A 22,894-nucleotide genomic window follows, 5' to 3' on the forward strand; every position below is an offset into this window, starting at 1 on the left:
CGACAGAGTACATTCACGGGTACGCCATTGGTTCTCGCTGAGTGTTTCATAGTTACATTAATTATTTAATCCTCACAGCCAGCCTATGAGCCGGGCACGCTATCTCTTGTGGTGGTGCTGACGAAGCCATGCACACATGTGGCCAGGGCCCGGATTCCACACGGCACACCTGTGGCACGGCCTCCGCGTCCCTGGGCCACTCCCCAGAGTGGAGTCCTAGCCCTGGGCTGCGCTGTCTGCGTGCGTTTGTGCTTCTCAGGGATGCGCGTCTGGAGTCCGTCCTCGCGTGCGTGGGACTCGGCCTTTTTAGAGGGTTGTCATCGGAAGGGTGGTCAGCCGGGCCTTTCTCTGCTTCTTGCTGCTGCCTCTGAGCCAACTTCTGTCAGTGCTGCTGACCCTCAGAGGGTCAGGCGTTGTCCTGGCACGCGGGACGGCGAGGGGATGCAGGGTGGTGGAGACCAGGATGGGGGTCAACCCCTGTACCTGTTGTGCCCCCAGTAAGAAGGCTGCAGACTCAGGTGCCCTTTCTCCGCATGTGGCCATGCGGCTAGGGGACAGCAGAGGGCGCTGTTGCCAGCAGAGTCGTTGCCATGGGTGATGGAGGTGCAGACACGTCCTCTGCGGGGCTCTCCTGTGGCACTGTGTGGCACGCTTAGTCAGCTTCAGCTCTGCCGCTGCCGTTGCCGTGGCAGCGCTCTGCCCTGTTTGTAAAGCACACTTTCTCTCCATCAGGCAGAAAGTTTTGTCATCAGGTCTCTGGAACTGAGCAGGCTCTCCTGCCATGTGTCACCAGGGGCAGGGAGAAACCTGGCCTGACTCAGGGTGACAGGACGTCGAGGGAGTGAGTCTGCGTGTTTACTTGGGTCATTCATTAACAACCAGTTACTGAGACAGGCTGTGCCAGGCACTGGGGGGACGGGGGCCTGGCAGACACGGTGCCTACCCTCCAGCAGGTTGGCTCAGGGCAGCCTGCTGAGCCAGGAGCCGGGCACGTGGTGGGGTGCTCCCGGGATCCCTGGCGGGTTCTGAAGAAGGGCGGGTGGTGGCCGGGCTGACCTGGGGAGACACTCAGGGACAAGCATCCCTGTGCCCGATGGCCCTATCCTTGTCTGCCAGAGGCCATAGCTTAGCCCCTGCTTTGGATTCCAGTGTTGGTCTGGGCCCCCCCCCCCCCATGGCCCTGCCAGAGAGAGCAGGCCTAGCATGGCGTGCATGTTGGGGGAGCCGGGGCCTCATTTCATACGAGATTGTCAGAGCGCCTGACAGCGTTTCTCTCAGCCGGCCACTGAGTCCAGGGACGGGCCCCACCTCTCAGCACCACCTGACCGTGAAGAAGAAGGCTCTGTGTCCTTTCCTCTCTTCCCGGAGGGTCTGTTGACTTTTTCTTCTGGACCTTTGCCATGTCCTCTGGACCTGGGTGTTCTCTCCCTCTGCACCTGTGTGTACTCTGAGGTCACGGCTGCATCAGGGGTTTTCGTGGAAGCATCCTGATGCTCTCTTCCTCAGAAGAACCTGAGACCCCTGAGCCTGGCACGTTTGCTACCTACTCCTGTGTGTGTGGCCGTGGGCGTGAAGCTGAAAGAAAGTGTGGGTGGGGAAGTGTGTGTCACTGAGCCGAGTTTATGAGAGACAAGAGGAGGGGAGGACAGACAGGAAACGCTAGGAGAGTGACTGTGAGCAAACACTGAGGGAAACGCCGCCATGCCTGCTTGCTTTGTCTGTATATGTTTTGTGTCCTTTCTTTTGGAAATGTGGCTGTGTCCTTGGCATTGGGTCCCCAAGACCAAGCCCAGGCTCAGTGATCCACTAGGAAGACACACAGGACTCAGGGTACAGAGGTGTCACAGCAATGGGGCACTGAGCAAAACGCACCCAGGGAGATGGTGCCTGGGGCAGCTTTGGAGGACATGGGGTGAGCTCCTGGGAGCCCTCTCCCCGCAGAGTCACGCAGGATGGCTGATGTCTCCCGGAATGAGATGTGAGAGCTCGTGAGGAATGTTAGGCACCTGAGAAGCTTGTTGGAGACCAGCCTGGCCTAGTGTTTTTACTGGGTGCTGGTCACATAGGCACCCTTTCCTGGACTCCCAGGCTCCCAGACGCCCAGAGGGAAAGAGCTGTCCAACCTAGACCTCACTGTGATACCACTCATTTAGGTGCCGCGAGCCAGCTTGCCACTCAAGAACGGGTCCAGGTTCCCTCGCACCAGCGGGCGCCCCGGCCAGCAAGCCTTTCTGACCTCAGGCAGCTGGGCCCACTGTGTGAACACCCCTGCACTGAGTGTCCGCGGACACTTGGGCAAGAGATGGCACAGCCCAGGGACAGCAGACGGGAGGCTCCGTGCCTGTGAAGTGTCAGTGGAGCTTGAAGGAGGGCACGCTCAGCCACGCGGAGTTCCGAGGAGTGTGTATTTTCTGACCTTCGTATCAAGCTGATTCTCACCCATTCTCAGAAACCGGAGGTGGGAAGTTTGCTCAGTACATACAGCATGCTCATTCTTGCTCAGGACTAGGCAGCGTGATGCGAGAAGCGGAGGAGACAGTTTGAAGTAACAGTGCACTACCTCTGTCACTTGACTTTTACCTGCGTTGTTATAAAAATGTGCTTAAAACTAATGTCTCCTTATGTGGTTTGAATCTCTGAATGTGTAGACATTTATTCGTCAGCCAATGGAAATCACTGCAGGACAACTGTTGTCTAGACCCTGACCCAGCTGCCGATCTGTGTGTCCATGGGCCACACCGTGTGAACGGCACCCCCTCCTCCCCTGACAACTGGGTTGTGAGCGTTTTCCCACGCCAATCAACAGTCTTTGGAGATCTGGTTTCAAAAAGTTGTAAGACCTTGCATCATTTGGTTTTATCGTGCTTGGTTGACCCATGCTCCTAATGTTGGGCATCGAGGCCTCCAGTTTTCATGATTGTAGCACTGTTGTCATGAGCATTACTTAGAAAATCTTTGATGATTTGTGCAATGAAAGAGGCATCTGTTTTACATTTGCATGTGTTTTTGAACGCCAGGTTGACTAAAAACATCGACCACCCCTGAGGTTTACGGTCATACAGTGGCCATTGGTTGGCTGTTGAAGGGGCATTTTGTACAATCCTGCTTCAGCACTGCCTCTCAGGGGTGTGTGACCCACAGCCATAAGTATCCTTGCTTGCAGCATGTGTTGACATCAGGACTGGTGGGTGACAGTGAAGAAGTATGGGGGGCCTCCAGGATGCTTAGCATGTGTTGCTGCTGTTGTTCAGTTTCCATATTTTATTTATATATATACATATATGTATATATAATGTATATATATAATCTGTATTTTTTCAAAGTTATAAGCAGGGAGGCAGAGAGACAGATTCCTGCATGTGCCCGACTGGGATCCACCTGGCATGCCCACCAGGGGGCGATGCTCTGTCCATCTGAGGCGTTGCTCTGCCACAACCAGAGCCATTCTAGAGCCTGAGGCAGAGGCCTTGGAGCCATCCTCAGTGCCCCGCCCACTTTGCTCCAATGGAGCCTTGGCTGCGGGAGGAGAAGAGAGAGAAAGGAGAGGGGGAAGGGTGGGAAAGCAGATGGGTGCTTCTCCTGTGTGCCCTGGCCAGGAATTAAACCCGGGACTTCCACACACGGGGCTGACACTCTGCCACTGAGCCAACCGGCCAGGGCTCTTTTTTTTGTGGCATCCTCCCTCCTTTCTTTAATTAAGTTTATTGCGGTGACATTGGTTAGTAAAGTTATATAGGTTCCAGGTATATAATTGTATAATACATCATCAGTGTACTATAGTATGTGCTTACCATCTCAAGGAAGGTCTCCTACATCATCATCTGTCCCCCTTGACTTCCTTTGCACCTCCACCGCCCCCCCCCCCCCCCCCCCCCGCTTCCTCTCTGGTAATCACCCCGCTGTTGTCTGTGTCTGTGGTTTTGGTTTGTTTGTTTGCTTAAGCTGTCACTTTTTCCACCCAACCCCGCAAGCCCCTCCCCTCTGACAGCTCTCAGTCTGTTCTCTGTTTCTGTGAGTCTGTTTCTATTTTGTTTGTTAATTTATTGTGTTAACTAATTCCCATAAATCGGTGAAATTATATGATACTTGTCTGTCTCTGACTGGCTTATTTCACTGAGCATAATGCTCTCCAGGTCTGTTCATGTTGTCACAAAAAGTGAAATTTCCTTCTTTTTTATGGCTGTGTAGTATTCCATTGTGCAAATGTACCATGGCTTTTTATCTGCTCATCCACTGATGGGCACTTGGGCAGCTTCCTAATCTTGGCTCTTGTGAGCAGCACTACAATGAACACAGGGGTGTGTGTATTCTTTCGAATTAGTGTTAAGGGTCTCTTTGTATATAGTCCTAGAAGTGGAATCCCTGAGTCATAAAGCAGTTTCTTTTTTCCATTTTATTGAATTTATTGGGTAACACTGATTAACAAAATTGTACAGGTTTCAGGTGCATAATTCTATACCACATTATCTATACGCTGTATTGTGTGTTCACAACCCCAAGGTAGTTCCTCTTTTAATTTTTTGAGTTAACTCTGTACTGCTTTTGACAGTGGCTGCACCAGTCTGCATTCCCACCACAGTGCACGATGGCTCCCTTTTCTCCACACCCTCACCTGCATTGTTGTTTGTGGATTTATTGATGATAGCCATTCTGAGAGGTGTGAGGTGGTAGCTCATTGTGGTTGTAATTTGCATTTCTTGATTAGTGACATTGAACATCTTTTCGTATGTCTAGTGGCCATCTGTGTGTGCCCTGACTGGGAATCAGACCCATGACTTCCACACGCTGGGCCAATGCTCTACCACTGAGCCGACCGGCCAGGGCCTGTTTTGGATCTCTCCAAGGTTTTTTGAATTGTATGTAAACCTATCCTCCTTTTATTAACATAAAAATTGTGTCGAGACTGTAGGTTCCATCCTTCCCCCTAGGGCTCTTTCTCTCTGCTGAGGGCCAGGCCTTCTGTGTGTGTCCCCATGAGGGAAGATACTTCAAGCTTTGCTTGTGTATTTTATTATGGAAATACATGTTCCTCTCCTAACATAAAACTTCTTACTAATGAACTTTTATCAAAGACTTCTTAGTTATTTTCATCCATTTATTCTTTTAGATGTATTTGATAATTACTTGTCCAGATTTTAAAATATCTCATTTGCATTTTGATCAGATTTGTATTAAATATGTACATTAATTTGGAAGGAATCGGCATATTTTCATTTAGAGCTTTGAGCTATCTGCATTTGTTGAAGTTGGGAGAAGTAGTCCTTCTGAAGGTCCTTCACCTTGTTGTGTGGCCGTCGCGAGTACATTCCTTCAGATCATGTTTCTATTATTTGTTTTTTGATTTGTTCTGTGTCCTACAGAGTCTTTACAACATGTTTTTTATTAAAATACTGATTAAATAATAAATATTTAGTGCTTGCTCTTTAAGGCAGGATAGGGAATATTGAGGGGATAAAAGCAGTTGTGAGTCTTGCAAACTTCTGTTTTCCTATCAAAAAATGGGCACTGTTCCACTTGTCAGCAGCAGAGCCTGATAAGCCTGTGTGATCTCTCTTTCACAAATTCTCTTAAAATTTTTGTTTGTATTAATTTTTTTGCACATAGCATATTATCTCATTTTAATTGATTCCAAAAATAGATGACTTTCTTTGTTCCCTGTGTTTCCTGGTACTAATTACTTTCTGTGTTTCTAGGGCAGCCTGGGCTCCCAAGCACTGACAGAACAGGAAGGCCCTAGAAACAGACCAGTCCTGTCTGGGTGGCGATTACCTAGAACGCCCAGCAAGGCTGACTCCTCACAGAATCTTCGTCACTGCTGGTTAGTGCGTTTGGCCCGCTTCGCACCCCTGGTGACGCATCGTGAAACATCAGCGTGACTGCTCCCTGCTCACAGAGTTGGGAGCCCAGGCCTCCACACACGGTCAGAGTGCGCTGGGCCGGGTGGTGCCTCCCATGTGGGGGAGGCTGTGTGGCTCGCGGGGCCCTGCGGGGTGTAGGGGCACACTCGTATGGGGTGCTGCGAGGGATTTCAGCGTGGGGGGCGCTGAGGGCCCCTGGCGGCTGCACGGGATGCCCCTGGAGCTGGCTCTGTCGTGACACAGGACACGCGAGGAGGAGCCTCCTCGTCCTGAAGACCATTAACTAGCCTGTCTCATCTTTCCATGTGTTTCTGGACTCTGACCTCTGATTCCAGTTTTGATGGGTTCTTTATGTTTGGTGGTTTGACTTCCTTTAATAATTTAAAAGGAAGAACACGAGTATTATATTTTGATTAGATTTTTGTTTTCAAAGATAATATATATATATGTATGGTCTACTGGAAAGTTCTGTCCGTTTCTATCACAACAAGTTTCGACATGTAAGCATGTTTATTTGGCACATGTGTGCCTCTCTATTTTTATCACTTAATGTATACATACTGACTTAGCAAATTAACTAAAACAAAGTTGGCTCACATCTTTATTATATGCGGCTTAAGTGTCTGTCTGTCGCCGATAGCTTATTGGTTGCTTGCGTAACTGTACTAGCCAATGGGGTGAAGTTGCCACGGCTGAACGCAAATTGAGCGGGTCAGGGGGAAGGTGAACATTTGTTTGCATTGGCAATCATTTGTTTTACATAAAAACTACGTCTTAACGTAATTTCTTTTAAGAATGCCTCCTAGAAAATACAGCACTGAAGAGGAGAGAAAAGGAGCTAAAGCTGCACAAAAACGGCTTTCTCGACAAAAAGAAACCACTGAGCAGAGAAAGACAAGGCTTGCTTCAGTTGCAGAGCAAATGCGTCTTTCTCGGCAAAATGAGACTGATGAGCATAGAGAAACAAGGCTTGCCTCAGATGCAAGACAAAAAAGCCTGTCTCGACAAAATGAGTCCCTTGAACAAAGGCAGGAGGGAAATGCAAAAAAAAACCGACAGAGGAATGCTGACCGAAACGCAAAAAGGATTAAAACAGTTTCAAACAGAGAAACTTTAATTTTTGAGCATTCCTCTGGTGACATGAATATTAAATGTGAACACTGTCAGTCCTTAAACTTCAAGTTAGAAACTAATCGATTTGACTGTGGCAAGAAAGGATTTTCTCAATGTTGCAAGTACGGAAACATTGTAGTTCCACTAATTGAGAATTATCCACCACTCTTGAATAAATTATTGACTAATCAGCGTGTTGACATTTTTTTACCTGAGCCTGCATTTGGACACGGTCAACTTTATGTTGCCTGTTCAAGAGTTCATGAAAGAACGGACGTAAAATTAAAAATAATTGATGGTCCTCTGCAAGGCGAGCTTAAAAATGATGGAAAGATCTACACAAGAAATGTTGTGTACAAAGAGATCTTTGACATGTGAATTAACATTTTATTATTTAAATCACCTTTATTTATTGAGCTAGCGGTGGCTCTTAAGAAATGTACCGCCAGTGGTTTCCTTCATTGCACTCTACTTTAAGCAATTAAGCAAGTAGAAGGGGGAAACCCCATGGGGCACTAAGCAAACGGGCGTCCTCGCTGCCTGCCCTGGGTAATTCAGTTTGAATTAGCAGACACCTTTGCACAAATCATTTTAATTACAATTTATAATATCTAGAACAGCGGTCATTTCATATGATCGCCGGGCTTTCTAGTTAGTCTTATGTGTGAAGTGATAGTGTACCCATGGCTACTGATAAAGTTCATTTACGCCACTGTAACTTTTACAAATTTCAACAAGGAAGAAATGCTACAGAAGCATGTCTGTCGCATCCACTATATTCCCTGGGCTTAGCACCCTCCAACTATCACTTGTTTTTGTCCATACAAAATTTTTTGAGGGGCAAAAAATTCAAAAATGAAGAAGATATCAAATAAGCACTGGTTCAATTTTTTGCATCAAAAGATAAAACATTTTTCAAAAATGATATATACAAATTGCCCTCACACTGGCAAGAAATCATTAATAATAATGGCAATTATATTATTTAATAAAGTTTACTGACGGTAAGAAAAATTTGTATTTTTATTCCGAAAATGGACAGAACTTTCTGGTAGACCATATATATCTATCTCCATATAGTATACTGTTTTGTATTTTTCTGAAGTGAGAAGCAGGGCGGCAGAGAGACAGACTCTCACATGAGCCTGACCCAAAGTGCCTGAGGCAGAGGCCACAGAGCCATCCTCAGCGCCCGGGCCAACTTTGCTCCAATGGAGCCTCGGCTGCGGGAGGGGAAGAGAGAGACAGAGAGGAAGGAGAGGGGGAGAGGTGGAGAGGCAGATGGGCGCTTCTCCTGTGTGCCCTGGCTGGGAATAGAACCCGGCACTTCCACATGCCAGGCCAACGCTCTACCACTAAACCAGCCGGCCAGTGCCTCAAAGATATTTAAATAATATTTTGTGACCTTTTCATAGATATTTATCAAGGTGATTGTAGAAATAGAATGTCTTACTCAAATCAAGTTGTTTGAGGAGTATAAGTCTCATAAGGAACATAAGTAATGCACTTTTTAAATTTAATCTTATTGTATTGATTTGAGAGAGAGAGAGAGAGAGAGAGAGACAGGAACATCTATCTGCTCCCGTATCTGCTTTGACCGGGTATCAAACCGGCAACCTCTGTGCTTTGGAACAGTGCTCTAACCAGCTGAGCTGTCTGGCCAGGGCAGAAATGGACTTGGTAATTTTTGCCCCCATGTGAATTTCATTGGTGTTAGGACTCTAGGTCCCAGCACACCGAGCCTAAAGCCACCTCTCAGGTTAGACTCCTTACCCCCTGTGGTCCCTGTGCCTTCCTTCTCCTGCACTGACAGGTTTCTTCTCTTCTGGGTCCTTGTTCTCTTTCTGGTTTCACTTTTCTGGTACACAGCCTGGGCTGTGCTGACAGCTCTCTCTTCCTCTGAAGCCCCACAAAATCCCTTTCCTTCTTCTGGGCTCCCCTCTATTGGTAATTACACCACCAGTCACCTTGACATTGCTTTAATAACTTCTTGGATGGTCCACAGTTCCTTGGGGAAAATTACAGTTGCATGTCCATTGGGGCTGCCCTTTCTGAGAGTAACCGCCTCCCTGCCCAGCCTCCTTGCATCTTCTTGGCCCTGGTTGGGTCATGTCCTCAGCCCTGACTCAGCCCTGTGGCAAGATTATCGGGTGCTGCACCTCTGAGCCTGGCCCCCCGAAGCACGGGGCTGACCTGGACGTGCTTCTCAGGAACCTTGGAGAGACACAGGACAGGTGTTGGAGAGCTCAAAACAACTGTACACTCCCCTAAAAGGTCTTTGGAAGGACTAGTGTAGAAAAAATAATTTATACTGAAGTAGACTGGACTGACAGAAAATTGGTCCAAAGGCATGCATGGGAAATAAATCTGTCTTGAGATGAACCTTTCAATACATTAATAGATAAAGCTATTTTCAAACACTGTTGAACTAATAATGTACTTTATAAAGAGTTTAAGTACATTGTTTTATTTATTTTTTAACTTTTAATGGGATTTAACTTTTTAGAGAGAAAGAGACAGGAAGGAGGGGAGGAGAGAGATGAGAAGCATCTACTCATAGTTGAGGCACCTTAGTTGTTCATTGAATGCTTCTCACATGTGCCCTAACCAGGGGGCTACAGCAGACCGAGTGACCCCTTGCTCAAGCCAGCGACCCCACACTTTTTCACATGCCTATCAGTCATTTGCACATCTTCTTTTTCTGCATTATCTCTTAAATCTTTTGCGTTTGTGAAAACAATAAGTGTGTTGTTTGTCTCTTTATCCCTGAATTGTAGGAGTTGTGTATTCTGGATACCAGTACTTTTTTAGAGGTATGTTTCGAAAACACATTTTCCCAGTCTATGCTTGCTTATTCACTTTGTTAACGGTATCTTTCAATGATCATAAATTTCTCATTTTGGTGAAATGTGATTGGCCAGCATTTTGTTTTATGGTTATTGCTGCCTTCTTTCCTTCCTGTCTTAGAACTTGCCGTCCCTCAGGTTATGGAGATACTCTTTCTTTTCTCCCAGCTGTATTATGATTTTAGCTTCTATGTTCAGGTCTGTGATCCATCCTAGTTTACTGCTTGTGTGTGGGATGAGGTAGGGGTTGAGGTTCATTTTATTTTCCATAGGGATAACAAGTTGTTTTTTGCACCATTTGTGAAAAGACTTTCTTTTCTCATTGAGTTTTTTTTTTTATTTTTTTTGTTAAAATCAGTAGCTTATGAAGAATTGGTCAGCCTCTGGACCCATCTCTTCTTGGTCTGCGTGTGTCTCTTTGTAGCAGCACCATACTGTCTCGATGGTGGTAGCTTGTAGTGAATCTTGATGTCAACGTTTTTCTACTTGTCAAGATTGTGTGGCTATTTTAGGTCCTTAGCATTTCCATATAAATTTTAGAAACAGCTTGTCAAATTTTATTTATTTATTTATTTATACTGATTATATATAAAGTACCTGTTAAAATACCTGCTGGGATTGTGGCCTGGATGGCATTAAGCCCATAGATCGATTTGGAAAAGTTGGTGTCTTAACAATGGTGAGTCTTGCCATCCATGAACATGGTACATCTCTGCTTTCAGCTTGGCAGTAGACTGGTGCCCAAGATAGACTGTTGTTGTTGAGATAACACATGTAAGGTGCTTGGCACACTTAACCGAGCATATATGATAATCTATCCTGCACTGCCATTGTTTATTATTAGTTCCATTAATCACCATAAAGCTTTATGAATTGCTATTTGTGTCCCTGTGTAACTCAGCCCAGAGCTTGAGCAGTTGCACAGCAGTGAAAGGCCAGGCAGGGCATGGAGTGAGGGCTCTGCTCACACGGCCATGCTGGTCAGTGCATGTCCCTGGGAGCCAAGGCGTGAGCCTTGAATGGCGTTTCCCTGCCCTTTGGGGATGGTCTTACTGACAGGTTAAGGTTAGGATTTATTCTGAATGGCCGCAGGAGCACAGGAGTTTGGGGAGGGTGAGTTAGCTCATAGTGAAGGGACCCAGGTCACTCACTCATAACTATGTCAGGAGCTATTCATACAGTGGCTTGGGAGTGGGCAGGGGTGAGTATGAGACACAGATGGAGAAATTACCAAACATTTTGGGGAACCACACGTGATCTCCTGCATGCAGTCTGCTAACGAGTAGATTTTCCTCTATTGGCAGTGATACAAAAGCACAACTTGATGAGAATTTAATCCATGTTATAAAATGTCAGCGAGTGTTTACACTCATAGGTTGTTGTTTTCTTTCTGGTATGTGCTTTAATCTGTCATAACATGGACTCTAGACACAGAACAATGTCCAAATTGTGTCATTGCCACCTACTAGCAGTCTGACCTTGCATGAGGCACTGTTAACCTCTCTTTGCAGTTTTCTCACCTGTGGATTCTGAAAACTGTAATACCTAATTAATTGTGTTGTTTTAAGGTGTTCTTTAAAAGCAGTCTTTTAAGCTACTGTGCATGAAGTACTGAATGCAGTGGTTATGCAATAAGTACTCAGATCTGTTCCGTGTTCTATACGCCCACATACGTCGTGTGCAGATGGTCTCACTGGCGGGAGAGTGCTACTGTTTTCTCTCACAGACGCATAGACACAGAGGACTGGTGGACCGAGGCTGACCTTTCAGGATGCTACAGTGTTACAGAGGTGGTGGGGCAGGGGCGGCATCTGGTAATGACAGAGTCACAGCAATCCTTGCTTCCTGCCGAGAGTTCACGTTCATTAGCTCAGACATGCCATTGAGATGTTATTGGCTCTTGTACTTGGGGGTCCATTTTCTGCAGTGTCCCCAGGACAAGCCACATGGAAGATGCAGTGGGTTCTTTGTCCTGCACGTCTGGCTGCCAGTCCACCTGCAGCCCTGGCTGCCACCAGCTGGAGGTCTCCCACTTCCACATGAGGCCGTGCAGTGACCAGCAGGGCAGCGTCACAGTGGGTCCCTATGCATCGTTACGGCACCTTCGCTGAGACTACACGTTGCAGAATTCCTCCCATGTCCCTTGAGCCCTGCGGAGGGGACAGTGGCACTTGCTGGGAAGGGCAGTGCCATTGGCATTCGTGCCCCACCTTGGGGCAGGAGGAGAGAAGCTGCACAGTTCTTGCTAATTAGTCAGCAGCCTTTGTCCTCGGAACAAAAGCAGGACTGGGCCACAGCAGCCATGGTGTCGCCTGCACTAACGGTGCCCTCCTGCAGGGTCCCCGGCTCTGCCCCAAGAGACCCATCCCGGAAAGCGCCCTGTGTCTCAGCAGAGGCTGGGGGAGTGCTGGTCTCATCTGCGGGCTGCACCTGAGTGAGAGGCGCGAGCTTCTGGGCTGGGGTCTGGCTCCCCAGACCGCTTAGGTGGGCTTTACTTTATGCTGCGGACTCACCCGCCAGGGGTCAGAGGGCAAAGAGGGAAGGATTCTCCTTCTGTCTGCTCTTCCCTGTGACCTGCTTCTTACCTTAGTCAGGTGTCTGTCCCTGAAGAAGTCATTCGTGGAGGGAAGATGCTCTTGTTATGTATGAGCTGTGATGCTCTTGTCCCTTCCTGTGCTGTGATGACATGGGCAGCTACGTGAGGCTCAGCAGTGGTTTGCAGAGTGGACGCGCATGTGCCCGGGCTCGGATGGGCCCTAGTGGCCATGTTGCTCTTAGCTTTGGGCTGGTCAGAGGAGGGCAGGGCCTCCAGTCTCACTCTTGCTGTCGGTAAGACGTGCGAGGCTTTGAGGCTTTGAGCGTATTTGGAGTGTGTGCAGAAGTGTTTGTTACGTGTGTGTTCATATGCACCTGTCCTCAGCGCCTTGGTTCCCCGGACATCTCTGTCCTTGCTCCCACATTAGTGTCCTGTCTGGGCCACATCTGGGCTCTGTTTTTGGAGGGTCCTCAGTTCTTGTTCTGTTTCCACTGCCGTCTGCTACCGGATCAGAAGGACTCTGCCCCCCAGCAGCCTCTGCACCAGTGACAAAGGGCACCCAGGCGGGGCCGCTCCTCGCCACTTTCTCGGAGCACCGCTCGTCTGTCCATCAGGGATGCAGGTGCACTGCCCTGTCCTCCAGCTGGACGCTCGGATGAGCAGCACCCGGCTGTCCTCCGTCAGGGCCCCGGTCCCCAGCGGGGCGGCATCTTGGGTGCAGCGGCAGACCGGAGGGGCCGACTCCGTGTCCTGCAAGGCTACGACGTAGTAATCTAAAAAATATTGCTTCTTTTCAGGAGACATTGAGAATGGGTATGTGAAGCTCATGGTGATCCATTCTCAAGACACCACAGAGCATCTGCCTCTCGGGGATGTTGGTCTGTCCTGGAGAGCAGGTGTTTTTGATGGCTGCATAAAGGTAATGTGCTCTTTTCTTTTCTTCAGGTAACCTGGTTTCCGCGTGTTAAAAGTGTCCGCTGATGTCTATGGACACTGCTGCTTTTCACGTCCTAGGTTTATTATTCTGGTGGCTGGAGGGTTGTGTGCGCTCTCTAGCCACTGCCGTCGACTGCCGTGCTCATTGGTGCCCCCTGAGCGCCCGTCCTCTGGCAGAGTGTGGTGGTGGGGTGGGTGGCCTGTGGTGCATTGGAGAGCCCCACTGATGGCACCCTGCGCCCCTTCTAGCCCCTCTGTCCGTCTGTCCATCCGTCTGTTTTGTGGAGAAAGACTGGAGCCATGGGTAGGAGCAGACAAGTAGCATTGACTCAAGTCATTTTATTTACTCAGCCACGAACTCAAAATTTATTGTAGTTACGACTTTCAGGACAGAGCTGTTTCCTTGAGCAGTGAAATCAATTTATATCTCGATCAAAAATGAGCCATGTGGATGGGCAAGCTGATATAGTGATTGGGAGTTGGCAGGGAAGGGGGGAGAAGGAGGAGGCGGAGGATGAGGAAGAGGAGGGACGCTCTTACATAGTGTCCTCTCCTTGTGTGGTCCTCGTGCCCATCGCTGCCCCTGGGTTGCGTTACTCTCCATCCTTATTTTGTGGGATGACTAGGATTTAGCCTTCAGTGGGCTCGATCTGTGAGTTCGGACGATCTCCCGTAACATGGCTTTATTCTGCCTTATGTGTGTGGACATCTTGTTAGGACTGTTAGTGATGATGACTGATACCAAGAGCAGCACTGTTACCATTGAGCATCAGAAGGACTTAATTACTATTCAGTACCATTGACCCTGTACCTCGAAGAGGTTGGGGTGCTGACCCCTTCTCCCTGTGCAGTTGGAAATCCACATATAACTTTTGGCCCTAAAAACTTATTAACAGCCTACTGTTGACCAGAAGCCTTACCAACAACATAAACAGTTGACTAGCACGTGTTGTGTATAGTATGCGTGTTACATACTGCATTCTTACAATAAAGTAAGCTAAAGAAAAGAAAGTGTTCTGATGAAAATCATAAGGAAGATACATTTACAGTATTTATTGAAAAAGTTGCATCTAAGTGGACCTGTGTAGTGCACACCTGTGTTGTCCAAGGTAAATTGTGTTATCTCTTGAGCCCCTGGCTATTTGGTATAATGAAGTGTTTTAAAGATTGTTTGTTGCATACAAAATAATGTTAAAGACCACAGACCTGACCTTTTTTTTGAAATTTTTTAATATCGAATTTACTGGGGTGATATTGGTTTGCAAAACTGCACAGGTTTGAAGTGCACAACTCAACATAGCCCCCTGTGCACACTGCATCGTGCGCCCGCCACCCCAAGCAAGGTCCTTTTCCATCTCCATCCCCACTTTGTCCACCTCCTCTCCCTCCACCCCAAGCAAGGTCCTTCTCCATCTCCATCCCCACTTTGTCCACCTCCTCTCCCTCCACCTCCTCTCCCTCCACCCCAAGCAAGGCCCTTTTCCATCTCCACCCCCCACTTTGTCCACCTCCTCTCCCTCCACCCCAAGCAAGGTCCTTCTCCATCTCCACCCCCACTTTGTCCACCTCCTCTCCCTCCACCCCAAGCAAGGTCCTTCTCCATCTCCATCCCCACTTTGTCCACCTCCTCTCCCTCCACCTCCTCTCCCTCCACCCCAAGCAAGGTCCTTTTCCATCTCCATCCCCCACTGCTAGCCCCCACCTTGCTCCTGCCCCCACCCTGACACCCCCTTTCCTCTGGCCATTGCCGCCCTGGCGTCTGTGTCTGTGTGTGATGTGTGTGTGATTTTTGTCTCATCTTTTCCCCTTCTTTCTTCCAGTCCCCTCAGCCGCACCCCCCCTGACAGCTGTCCTTCTGTTCTGTGTGTCCATGCCTCTGTCTCTGTTTTGTTCATCAGCTTATTGTGTTTGTGAGATTGCGCATGTAAGTGAGATCAGACGGCACTTGTCTTTCTCTGACCGGCTTATTTCACTTAGCGTGATACCCTCCAGGGCCATCCATGCTGTCGCAGAAGGTAAGCTTTCCTTCACTTTTACAGCAGAGTAGTATTCCACTGTGTAAATATATCAAAATGTTAAGTATATTTTACCACAATTAAAAATAAATTTGAAATATAGCTTGTTAATAACATTAACAAGTCCAGTTCTGACTCCCACCCCTGAGTAGAGTCCCCGTATAGAGAAGTGTTTCAGATCCAGTGTGTCTGAACCTGACATGCTTCTACTCCCCAAACCCTCATCTTTGGTGATGGGAGAGGGAGGGAGTTAGACCCCTTCTCCCTCACTCACCTCCAATACCAGCTCCCGCTCCCCTTGTGGTATATCTCCTGTCTCCTCTGTGCTGGAGTCGCTAGGCTGCTCACTGAGGACTCTCACCGTCTCCATGATGGTCCGCAATGACCACAATGGCCCGCCACTACTGCTCTCTCGCTTCCCCAGCTTGCTGACCTTCTTTATTTAAGACTAGCCCACGTCTCTACTACCAGTGATGGGAGTGGCTGCAGAGTGGCTGCCCCTCCCAGCCAGGCCCAGCAGTGTCCAGTCCCACCCATGTGTCCTGTTGTCACGCTGTTTGTGTGTGCTGTGTCTTCTTCCTGTGATCTTCTCCCCCTCCTCCTCTTCCTCTTCCTCCCATCTTCCCCCTCCTCCTCCTCATTCTCCACGTCATCCTCCTCATTCTCCACCTCCTCCTCCTTCTCCTCCTCCTCTCCACCCCTCCTCCTCCTCCTCATCCTCCACCTCCTCCTCCTTCTCCTCCTCCTCCTCCTCCTCCTTCTCCTCTTCCCCCTCCTCCTCCTTCTCCTCCCCCTCCTTCTCCTCCTCCCCCTCCTCTTCCTCATCCTCCTCCTCCTTCTCCTCCTCCCCTCCTCCTCCTTCTCCTCATCATTCTCCTTCTCCTCCTCCTCATCCTCCTCATCCTCCTCCTACTCCTCCTCCTCCTTATCCTCCTCCTCCCCATCCTCCTCCTCATCCTCCTCCTTATCCTCTTCCTCCTCCTCCTCCTTCTCCTCCTCATCCTCCTTCTCCTCCTCCTTCTCCTCCTCCTTCTCCTCCTCCTTCTCCTCCTCCTCCTTCTCCTCCTCATCCTCCTTCTCCTCCTCCTTCTCTTCCTCCTCCTCTTCCTCCACCTCCTCCTCCCCATCCTCCTCCTCACCCTCCTCATCCTCCTCATCCTCCACCTCATCCTCCTCATCCTCCTCCTCATCCTCCACCTCCTCCTCCTCCTCCTCATTCTCCTCCTCCTCCTCCGCCTCTCCTCCTCCTCCCCCTCCTCCTCCTCCTCCTCCTCATCCTCCACCTCTTCCTCCTCCTCCTCCTTCTCCTCCTCCTCCTCCACCTTCTCCTCCTCCACCTCCTCCTCCTCATCCTCCTCCTCCTCCTCATCCTCTTCCTCCTCCTCCTCCTTCTCCTCCTCCTCCTCCTCATCCTCTTCCTCATCTTCCTCCTCCTCCTCCTCCTCCTTTTCCTTCTCCTCCTCCCCCTCCACCTCTCCTCCTCCCCCTCCTCATCCTTCTCTTCTTCCTCCTCCTCATTCTCCTCCTCCCCCCTCTTCCTCACCCTCTCCTCCTCCTCCTCCTCCTTCTCCCCCTCCTCTTCATCCTCCTCCTCCTCCTCCTTATCCTCCTCCTCCCCCTCCTCTTCCTCCTCCTCCTCATCCTCCCCTTCCTCCTCCTCCTCATCATCCTCCCCCTCCTCCTCCTCTTCCTCCCCCCTCTTCCTCCTGCTCCTCCTCCTTCTCCTCCCCCTCTTCCTCCTCCCCCTCCTCTTCCTCCTCCTCCTCCTCATCGTCCGTCCCCTCCTCCTCTTCCTCCCCCTCCTCCTCCCCCTCCTCCCCTCCTCCTCCTCTTCCTCCCCCCTCTTCCTCCCCCCTCTTCCTCCTCCTCCTCTTTCTCCTCCCCCTCCTCCTCCTCCTCATCCTCTTCCTCATCTTCCTCCTCCTCCTTCTCATCCTCCACCTCCTCCTCTTCCTTCTCCTTCTCCCCCTCCTTCCCCCTCCTCTTCCTCGTCCTCCTCATCCTCCTCCCCCTCTTCCTCCTCTCCTCCTCCTCCCCCTCCTCTTCCCCCTCCACTCCTCCTCTTCCTCCTCCCCATCCTCCCCCTCCTCCTCCTCATCCTCTTCCTCATCTTCCTCCTCCTCCTTCTCATCCTCCACCTCCTCTTCTTCCTTCTCCTTCTCCCCTCCTCCCCTCCTCCTCATCCTCCTCCCCCCTCCTCTTCCTCATCCTCCTCATCCTCCTCCCCCTCCCCCTCCTCATCCTCCTCCTCTCCTTCCCCTTCTCCTACTCCCCTCCTCCTCCTCTCCCTCTTCCTCCTCCCCTCCTCCTCCCCTCCTCCTCCCCCTCCTCCTCCTTATCCTCCTCCTCCCCCTCCTCCTCTACCTCCTCCCCCTCCCCCTACCTCCTCCCCCTCCCCCTCTCCTCCTCCCCCTCCTCCTCCTCATCCTCCCCCTCCTCCTCCTCTCCTTCCCCTCCTCCTTCTCCCCCTCCTTCTTTTCATTGTTCTCCCCTTAATCTTCCTCCTCCCCCTCCTCCTTCTCCTCCTCCTCCCCTCCTCCTCTCCTCCTCCTCCCCCCCTCCTTCTTCGTTCTTGTTTGTCCCCTCACGCATTTATACGTTTGTTAGTTAGACCTGATGGAACTGGCCGTTTCATCCTCACACCCATCAATGTTTGTGCTTGCTTTGTAGAGTTGTTCTATAATGGACGTAACTCTTTTGGACGAGTGTGGGAAACCCTTTTGGTGTTTCAGTTCCCCAGTCTGCATGCGGCCTTGCCCCAGCCCCTGCGATGGTCCTCATTCCGTGGGACAGACTTACTGTATCGACTACCAGGACCCGTCGGGGGCTGTGCGAGTGGAGCTGGTGTGGCTCGAGGAGACGGAGGAATACTTCGTCGTCAGCCTGGAGCTCCACCTCAGCGTTGCGGGCGTAAACCGCTGGTTCGGGACGCAGTACTGACCGCTCACGGGGGAGGCAAGGTGTCACTGTGGTGTACCTGTTTCAGATGAAGAAGATTTGTTCTTGGTGTGAAATGAAAATAAAACAGTAGGCTGTTCGATGCTTTCTTATTTCATATTCGGAATTATGATTCATGAGTCATTTTCAAGATAATGTGGAGAGGATCAAGCTAAATTTTAGAAACACAGAAAGAGCACATCCCAGTGAAGAGAAAAGATACTTCTCTTCTGCCATTTCAATTTAAACACAGGTAATTCTGCTTAAGCATGTGATCAGTGTGTGTGTGTGGGTGGGGAGGCGTGTAGACACATTTTGTTTCTTTATTGGTTGGAACCTTGAATGAGAAAATGTATTTAAATGTGAACTCCGTGGCATTCATTACAATTAGTGCCATACAATGGCATTCAGCGGCCGTGTTAGTGTTTAAAGAGACAGGGTAAGACAGGTAGCCTTTTTCATGAGGACAGACGTGTCTGAAGTCATCAGAAGGAATGCCGTTTTGTAGATGGGTCATGTGGCGCAAGCGCAGGCCTAGCATTAGTGGGGATGGAGGTGGATGAGCGCGTCGGGAACGCTTCCTCGGTAGGTGCTTGGCGTTCGCGTGGAGGGAACACTGACATCAGCCGTGGTGCCAAGGGCTTTGTGTCTGCATCTGTTTGAGATTGTACTGATTTTTTAAATTTCTATTGTATTTTCATCTCCAAGTTACCGTTAGAAGTGAGTCTTGCTGCACCGTGCTGTTCCCGCAGGGGGCGCGTGTGCTTCCGTCCCCTCCTCCCTGTCTTTGTTCTTCTCCCTCTGACGATCTGACAGGTGTTCTCTTCTGAGGTGTGCGTGTGGTGTGAGTGTGGAGTAAAGAGTCAGAGGACGGTGGTGGAAGGTCCCTGCTGCTGATACCGCCCTTGCCCTGCAGACCCCCAGGCCATGGGAAGAGCCCTGGGGAAGTAGAACACGGGACAGGGCTGTTTCTATGGTGTCACCAGAGAGCGGGTGTGGAGTGGGCACAGGGCACCAGCCCCACCTGGGGAGGGTTGGGCGGCGGTGTGGGGGGCAGTGGCTTGAACAGTGAGCCAAGATTCTGGAGGCAGGTGGCAGAAGCCACGTGCCACCTGTGGGACTGAGATGGAAAGCAGCCACAGAACAGTGTATGAGGACCCCTGAGCTCACTGGGTTAGGCTGTGGCGGGGCCGCAGAGAGAGGGCTGTTCTCTTTCCTCCGTGTTCTCGCCCACACCTGCTGTTGTTGACGACAGCCGTTCTGCCAGGTGTGAGGTGAGCAGCTTTGTGCGGCCACTGCGGAAAGCAGTATGGAGGTTCCTCAAAAAATGGGTGATGGAACTGCCCTATGACCCAGCAACTTCACTTCTGGAAATCCATCCAAAGAGCCCTCAACGCTGATTTGAAAGAGTACACGCACCGCCATGTTCACTGCAGTGTTATTTACAATGGGCAAGATCTGGAAGCAGCCCAAGTGTCCATCAGTGGACGAGTGGATGAAAGAGCTGTGGTCCATTCACACAGTGGAATACTACTCAGCCGTAAAAAAGAATCAAATCTTATTTTGTGACAGCGTGGAGGGACCTGGAGATTATTACACTAAATGAGGTAAGCCTGTCAGAGAAAGACAAGTACCATATGATTGCATGTATATGTGGGATCTAATGAACAAAATAAATGAAACAGAAACAGACTCAGAGATACAGAGAACAGGATGAACTGTCAGAGGGGAGGGGAGTTAGTAGCTTGGTGAGAAAGGTGAAGGGATTAAGCAAAGAAAACAAAAAACCTCATAGGCACGGACAGCAGTGCAGTATGGTGGGACATATTACCAGGGGGATGGGTGGGGGAGGTAGAAGAGGGCAAAGCGGGGACAGATGGTGATGGAGGGGGACTCGACGGGGGGGGGGCACAGTGCAGTCTACTGATGATGTACTCTAGAATTGTACACCTGAAACCTACATAACTGTATTAATGTCACCCCAATAAATTCAACAAGAATGTAAATAAGTAAAGAAAAACGGAGTGCTGTTCTCCTTACCTCCCAGTCTGACGGTGTTTGGGAAGAATGGGAAGCCTGGTACCTCTGTGACGGCAACGGGAAACCCGTGGGCTGGGCTTACCGTGACAACACATGTCCACCCTGAGTAGGTGCCCATGGACCTGAGATGGGGCACCGGTGAGCGCTCACTGACTGAATGTTGTCTGGGGACGGAGTGGGAAGCTCACCATGAAATAGTTTCTGAGGTTGGTAGTTCATTGCATGCCAGGCACCATACAAGACGACTTTCCAGCGTCGTCTTGGATTTTTCTTTTGCAGTGGCATTAACTCTTCTGTTCGATTCTGATGGCACTAGACTGTGGAGCCTGCAGTAGACATGATTTGATCTCGTAGTTACATACAGCCCCCGCCCCCATGAGTCCTCCGCTGCCCCTGGTTCTGCGTCCCCTTGTGTTTTGCAGCACACACTAGTATGTCTTGCATCTGCCTGGGGCACCAGGAAGGGCAGCTTCCTTTCACAGAATGAGACTCTGAGCTGTGTCTGCTGACGGATTTTCAGCCCCCTCTACCCTGCGGCTTCACAGCTCAGTCGCCCATTTGCCCTGTCGTTCGTTCTGCTTGTGTGGAAGGAATGGCCGTGGAAGAGAAAAGGGTCCTGGAGCCGCCATCCCCCAAAAGTGGCCCTGCGGCTGTTCCTGCTTCCCGCGGGCTCCCTGCTACCCCGTGAGCTGTGGCCTCTCCTCTCTCTCACCAGGAGATACATTATGGCACCTCAATAACAATTTTCAAAAGCCATTCTCAAAGCTGTCTGTAGGAAAAAGTCCCCCACTGGCAAAACTTGGTTTCCTGGAGGGGCAAAGATGGAAAACCTTCCACGCTGGCATTAGGAGAAAGAAGATTTCGTTCTGGAGGCAGAGAGCACCTGCCATCTCAGGGATTTATGTCACCTTTCCCATTTACCCCTCAAGGGTGTTATTAAATGAGGAAGTATAACCGTGCCTTTTGATCTCTGTGATTTATGGTAAAAACCCAATGGCAAGAGAGAGCATTATTTCAGTGCATGGTGTGCCTCTCCCCAGACTGCGGATGGCTGGGTGGCGGGAGGAGATTGTTTTCTTCCTTTTCCATGTTAAGTCCCGAGACTCGGGTCTGTATTGGGAGTTAAATATGGCTTCCTGCATAGAACACCGGGGGCTGCCTACACTTCTTTAGAGTTCACAGGGCTCTGTGGAAGTGGTGAGGTTGTCAGGTAGCAGACAAACTTCAATCCCTGGTCTAAGCTGCACAGAAGCTCTGGGGCTGAGGCACGGCTTCCTCCGTGAGCTGCTTCTGACGCTGCACCCTGAAGCTGCACCTTTCTGCTCATGCTTCATGGCACTCATTCTATACCATGGTGGGTAGGAGATCCCCCCAACGGTGCCCAGAGACCCCAAGAACAACGCTCAGCAAACACTAATTGTGCACCCACTCAGCACAAGGCACTGCTCTGGGTGCTGTGTGCCCGGACATGAGGAGATGGATCCGCTACCTGGTGGAACCGATCCTAAAGCTGCCCCAGTGCATGCTCCGTGCCCCGTGCTCCATGCCCTGTGCCCCGTGTGCTGTGCCCTGTGCTCTGTACTCCGTGCCCCATGCCGTGTTCCCCGTGCTCCGTGCCCTGTGCCCCGTGTGCTGTGCCCCGTGCTCTGTACTCCGTGCCCCATGCCCTGTGCCCCGTGTGCTGTGCCCCGTGCTCTGTACTCTGTGCCCCATGTGCTGTGCCCCGTGCTCTGTACTCTGTGCCCTGTGCCCCATGTGCTGTGCCCGTGCTCTGTACTCCGTGCCCCATGCCCTGTGCCCCGTGTGCTGTGCCCCGTGCTCTGTACTCCGTGCCCCATGCCGTATTCCCCGTGCTCCGTGCCCTGTGCCCCAGAGCATGCCCCGTGCCCTGGGAGGGGAGGTCGGGGCAGTCAACGAAAAAGCCACCAAGGACCTTAAAATATGGCTTGATTTTTGTTTTGCAAGAATGAGGTTGCCCACACATGGAGAAAAGCACAAGAAAAGGGCCCAGAGGGGGGGAAGAGAACGGAAGAGCGTGGGATGAAACAGCAGTTCCCCTTCACATTAGATAGGGAGCGTGGACCAGCAAGGGAAGGTGATGAACTTGAGTAAGAGAGTGGGCAGTTGGGAGACAAGTCAGAGGCCATGGAAAGGTGTGGGGAGAGGAAAGGGAGAGCAGCAGGAGGACCCCCAGCAGTGACAGCCAGAGGGCCACTCCTGTCCAGGCCACTCCTTGGCTGGCCGTTCCATTTAACACAGCAAAGACTTCCTGAGTGCACAGCAGGTGCCAGTGATTTTTAAAACATTTACTCAGCCATGATCTATAGTACAAACCTGTCTGTGACTCAACAGTGGTCTCCCTGTTTTTAAAATTTCAGTGTCTATGTAACTGGAAGATACTCCTAAATTTCCAGAGCTCTGATGAAAGTTCCTGGGCACCTTTCAGTGGGACATTGAAAGCCCCATGAATGGAGAATGAGTCCTCAGCCTGTTCCCCACCTGCTGCCCTGGGATCTTGGAGCAGTTGCTGCATACGACAGGAAGTTCCTTGCACCTGTCCTGGGACTAGAGACCGGGTATCCATCGCTGAGGGACTCTGCAGAAGGGGCCAGG

General features: G+C 50.3%; 1 protein-coding gene across 3 annotated transcripts in view; it reads left to right on the top strand.

Moving 5' to 3' along the window:
* Positions 1-18,361, top strand: part of FBXO15 (F-box protein 15) — a 39,275-nt gene extending 20,914 nt beyond the window's left edge. For all 3 annotated transcript variants that reach the window (XM_066352354.1, XM_066352353.1, XM_066352355.1), the window contains 2 exons: positions 13,151-13,272; positions 17,975-18,361. In XM_066352354.1, the coding sequence (XP_066208451.1) occupies positions 13,151-13,272; positions 17,975-18,244 (392 nt within the window). In that variant the 3' untranslated portion in view covers positions 18,245-18,361. The remainder of the gene's footprint in view (positions 1-13,150; positions 13,273-17,974) is intronic.
* Positions 18,362-22,894: the final 4,533 nt, after the last annotated feature.

This window comes from Saccopteryx leptura, chromosome 11 (assembly GCF_036850995.1).
Source record: "Saccopteryx leptura isolate mSacLep1 chromosome 11, mSacLep1_pri_phased_curated, whole genome shotgun sequence".
Lineage (NCBI taxonomy): Eukaryota > Metazoa > Chordata > Mammalia > Chiroptera > Emballonuridae > Saccopteryx > Saccopteryx leptura.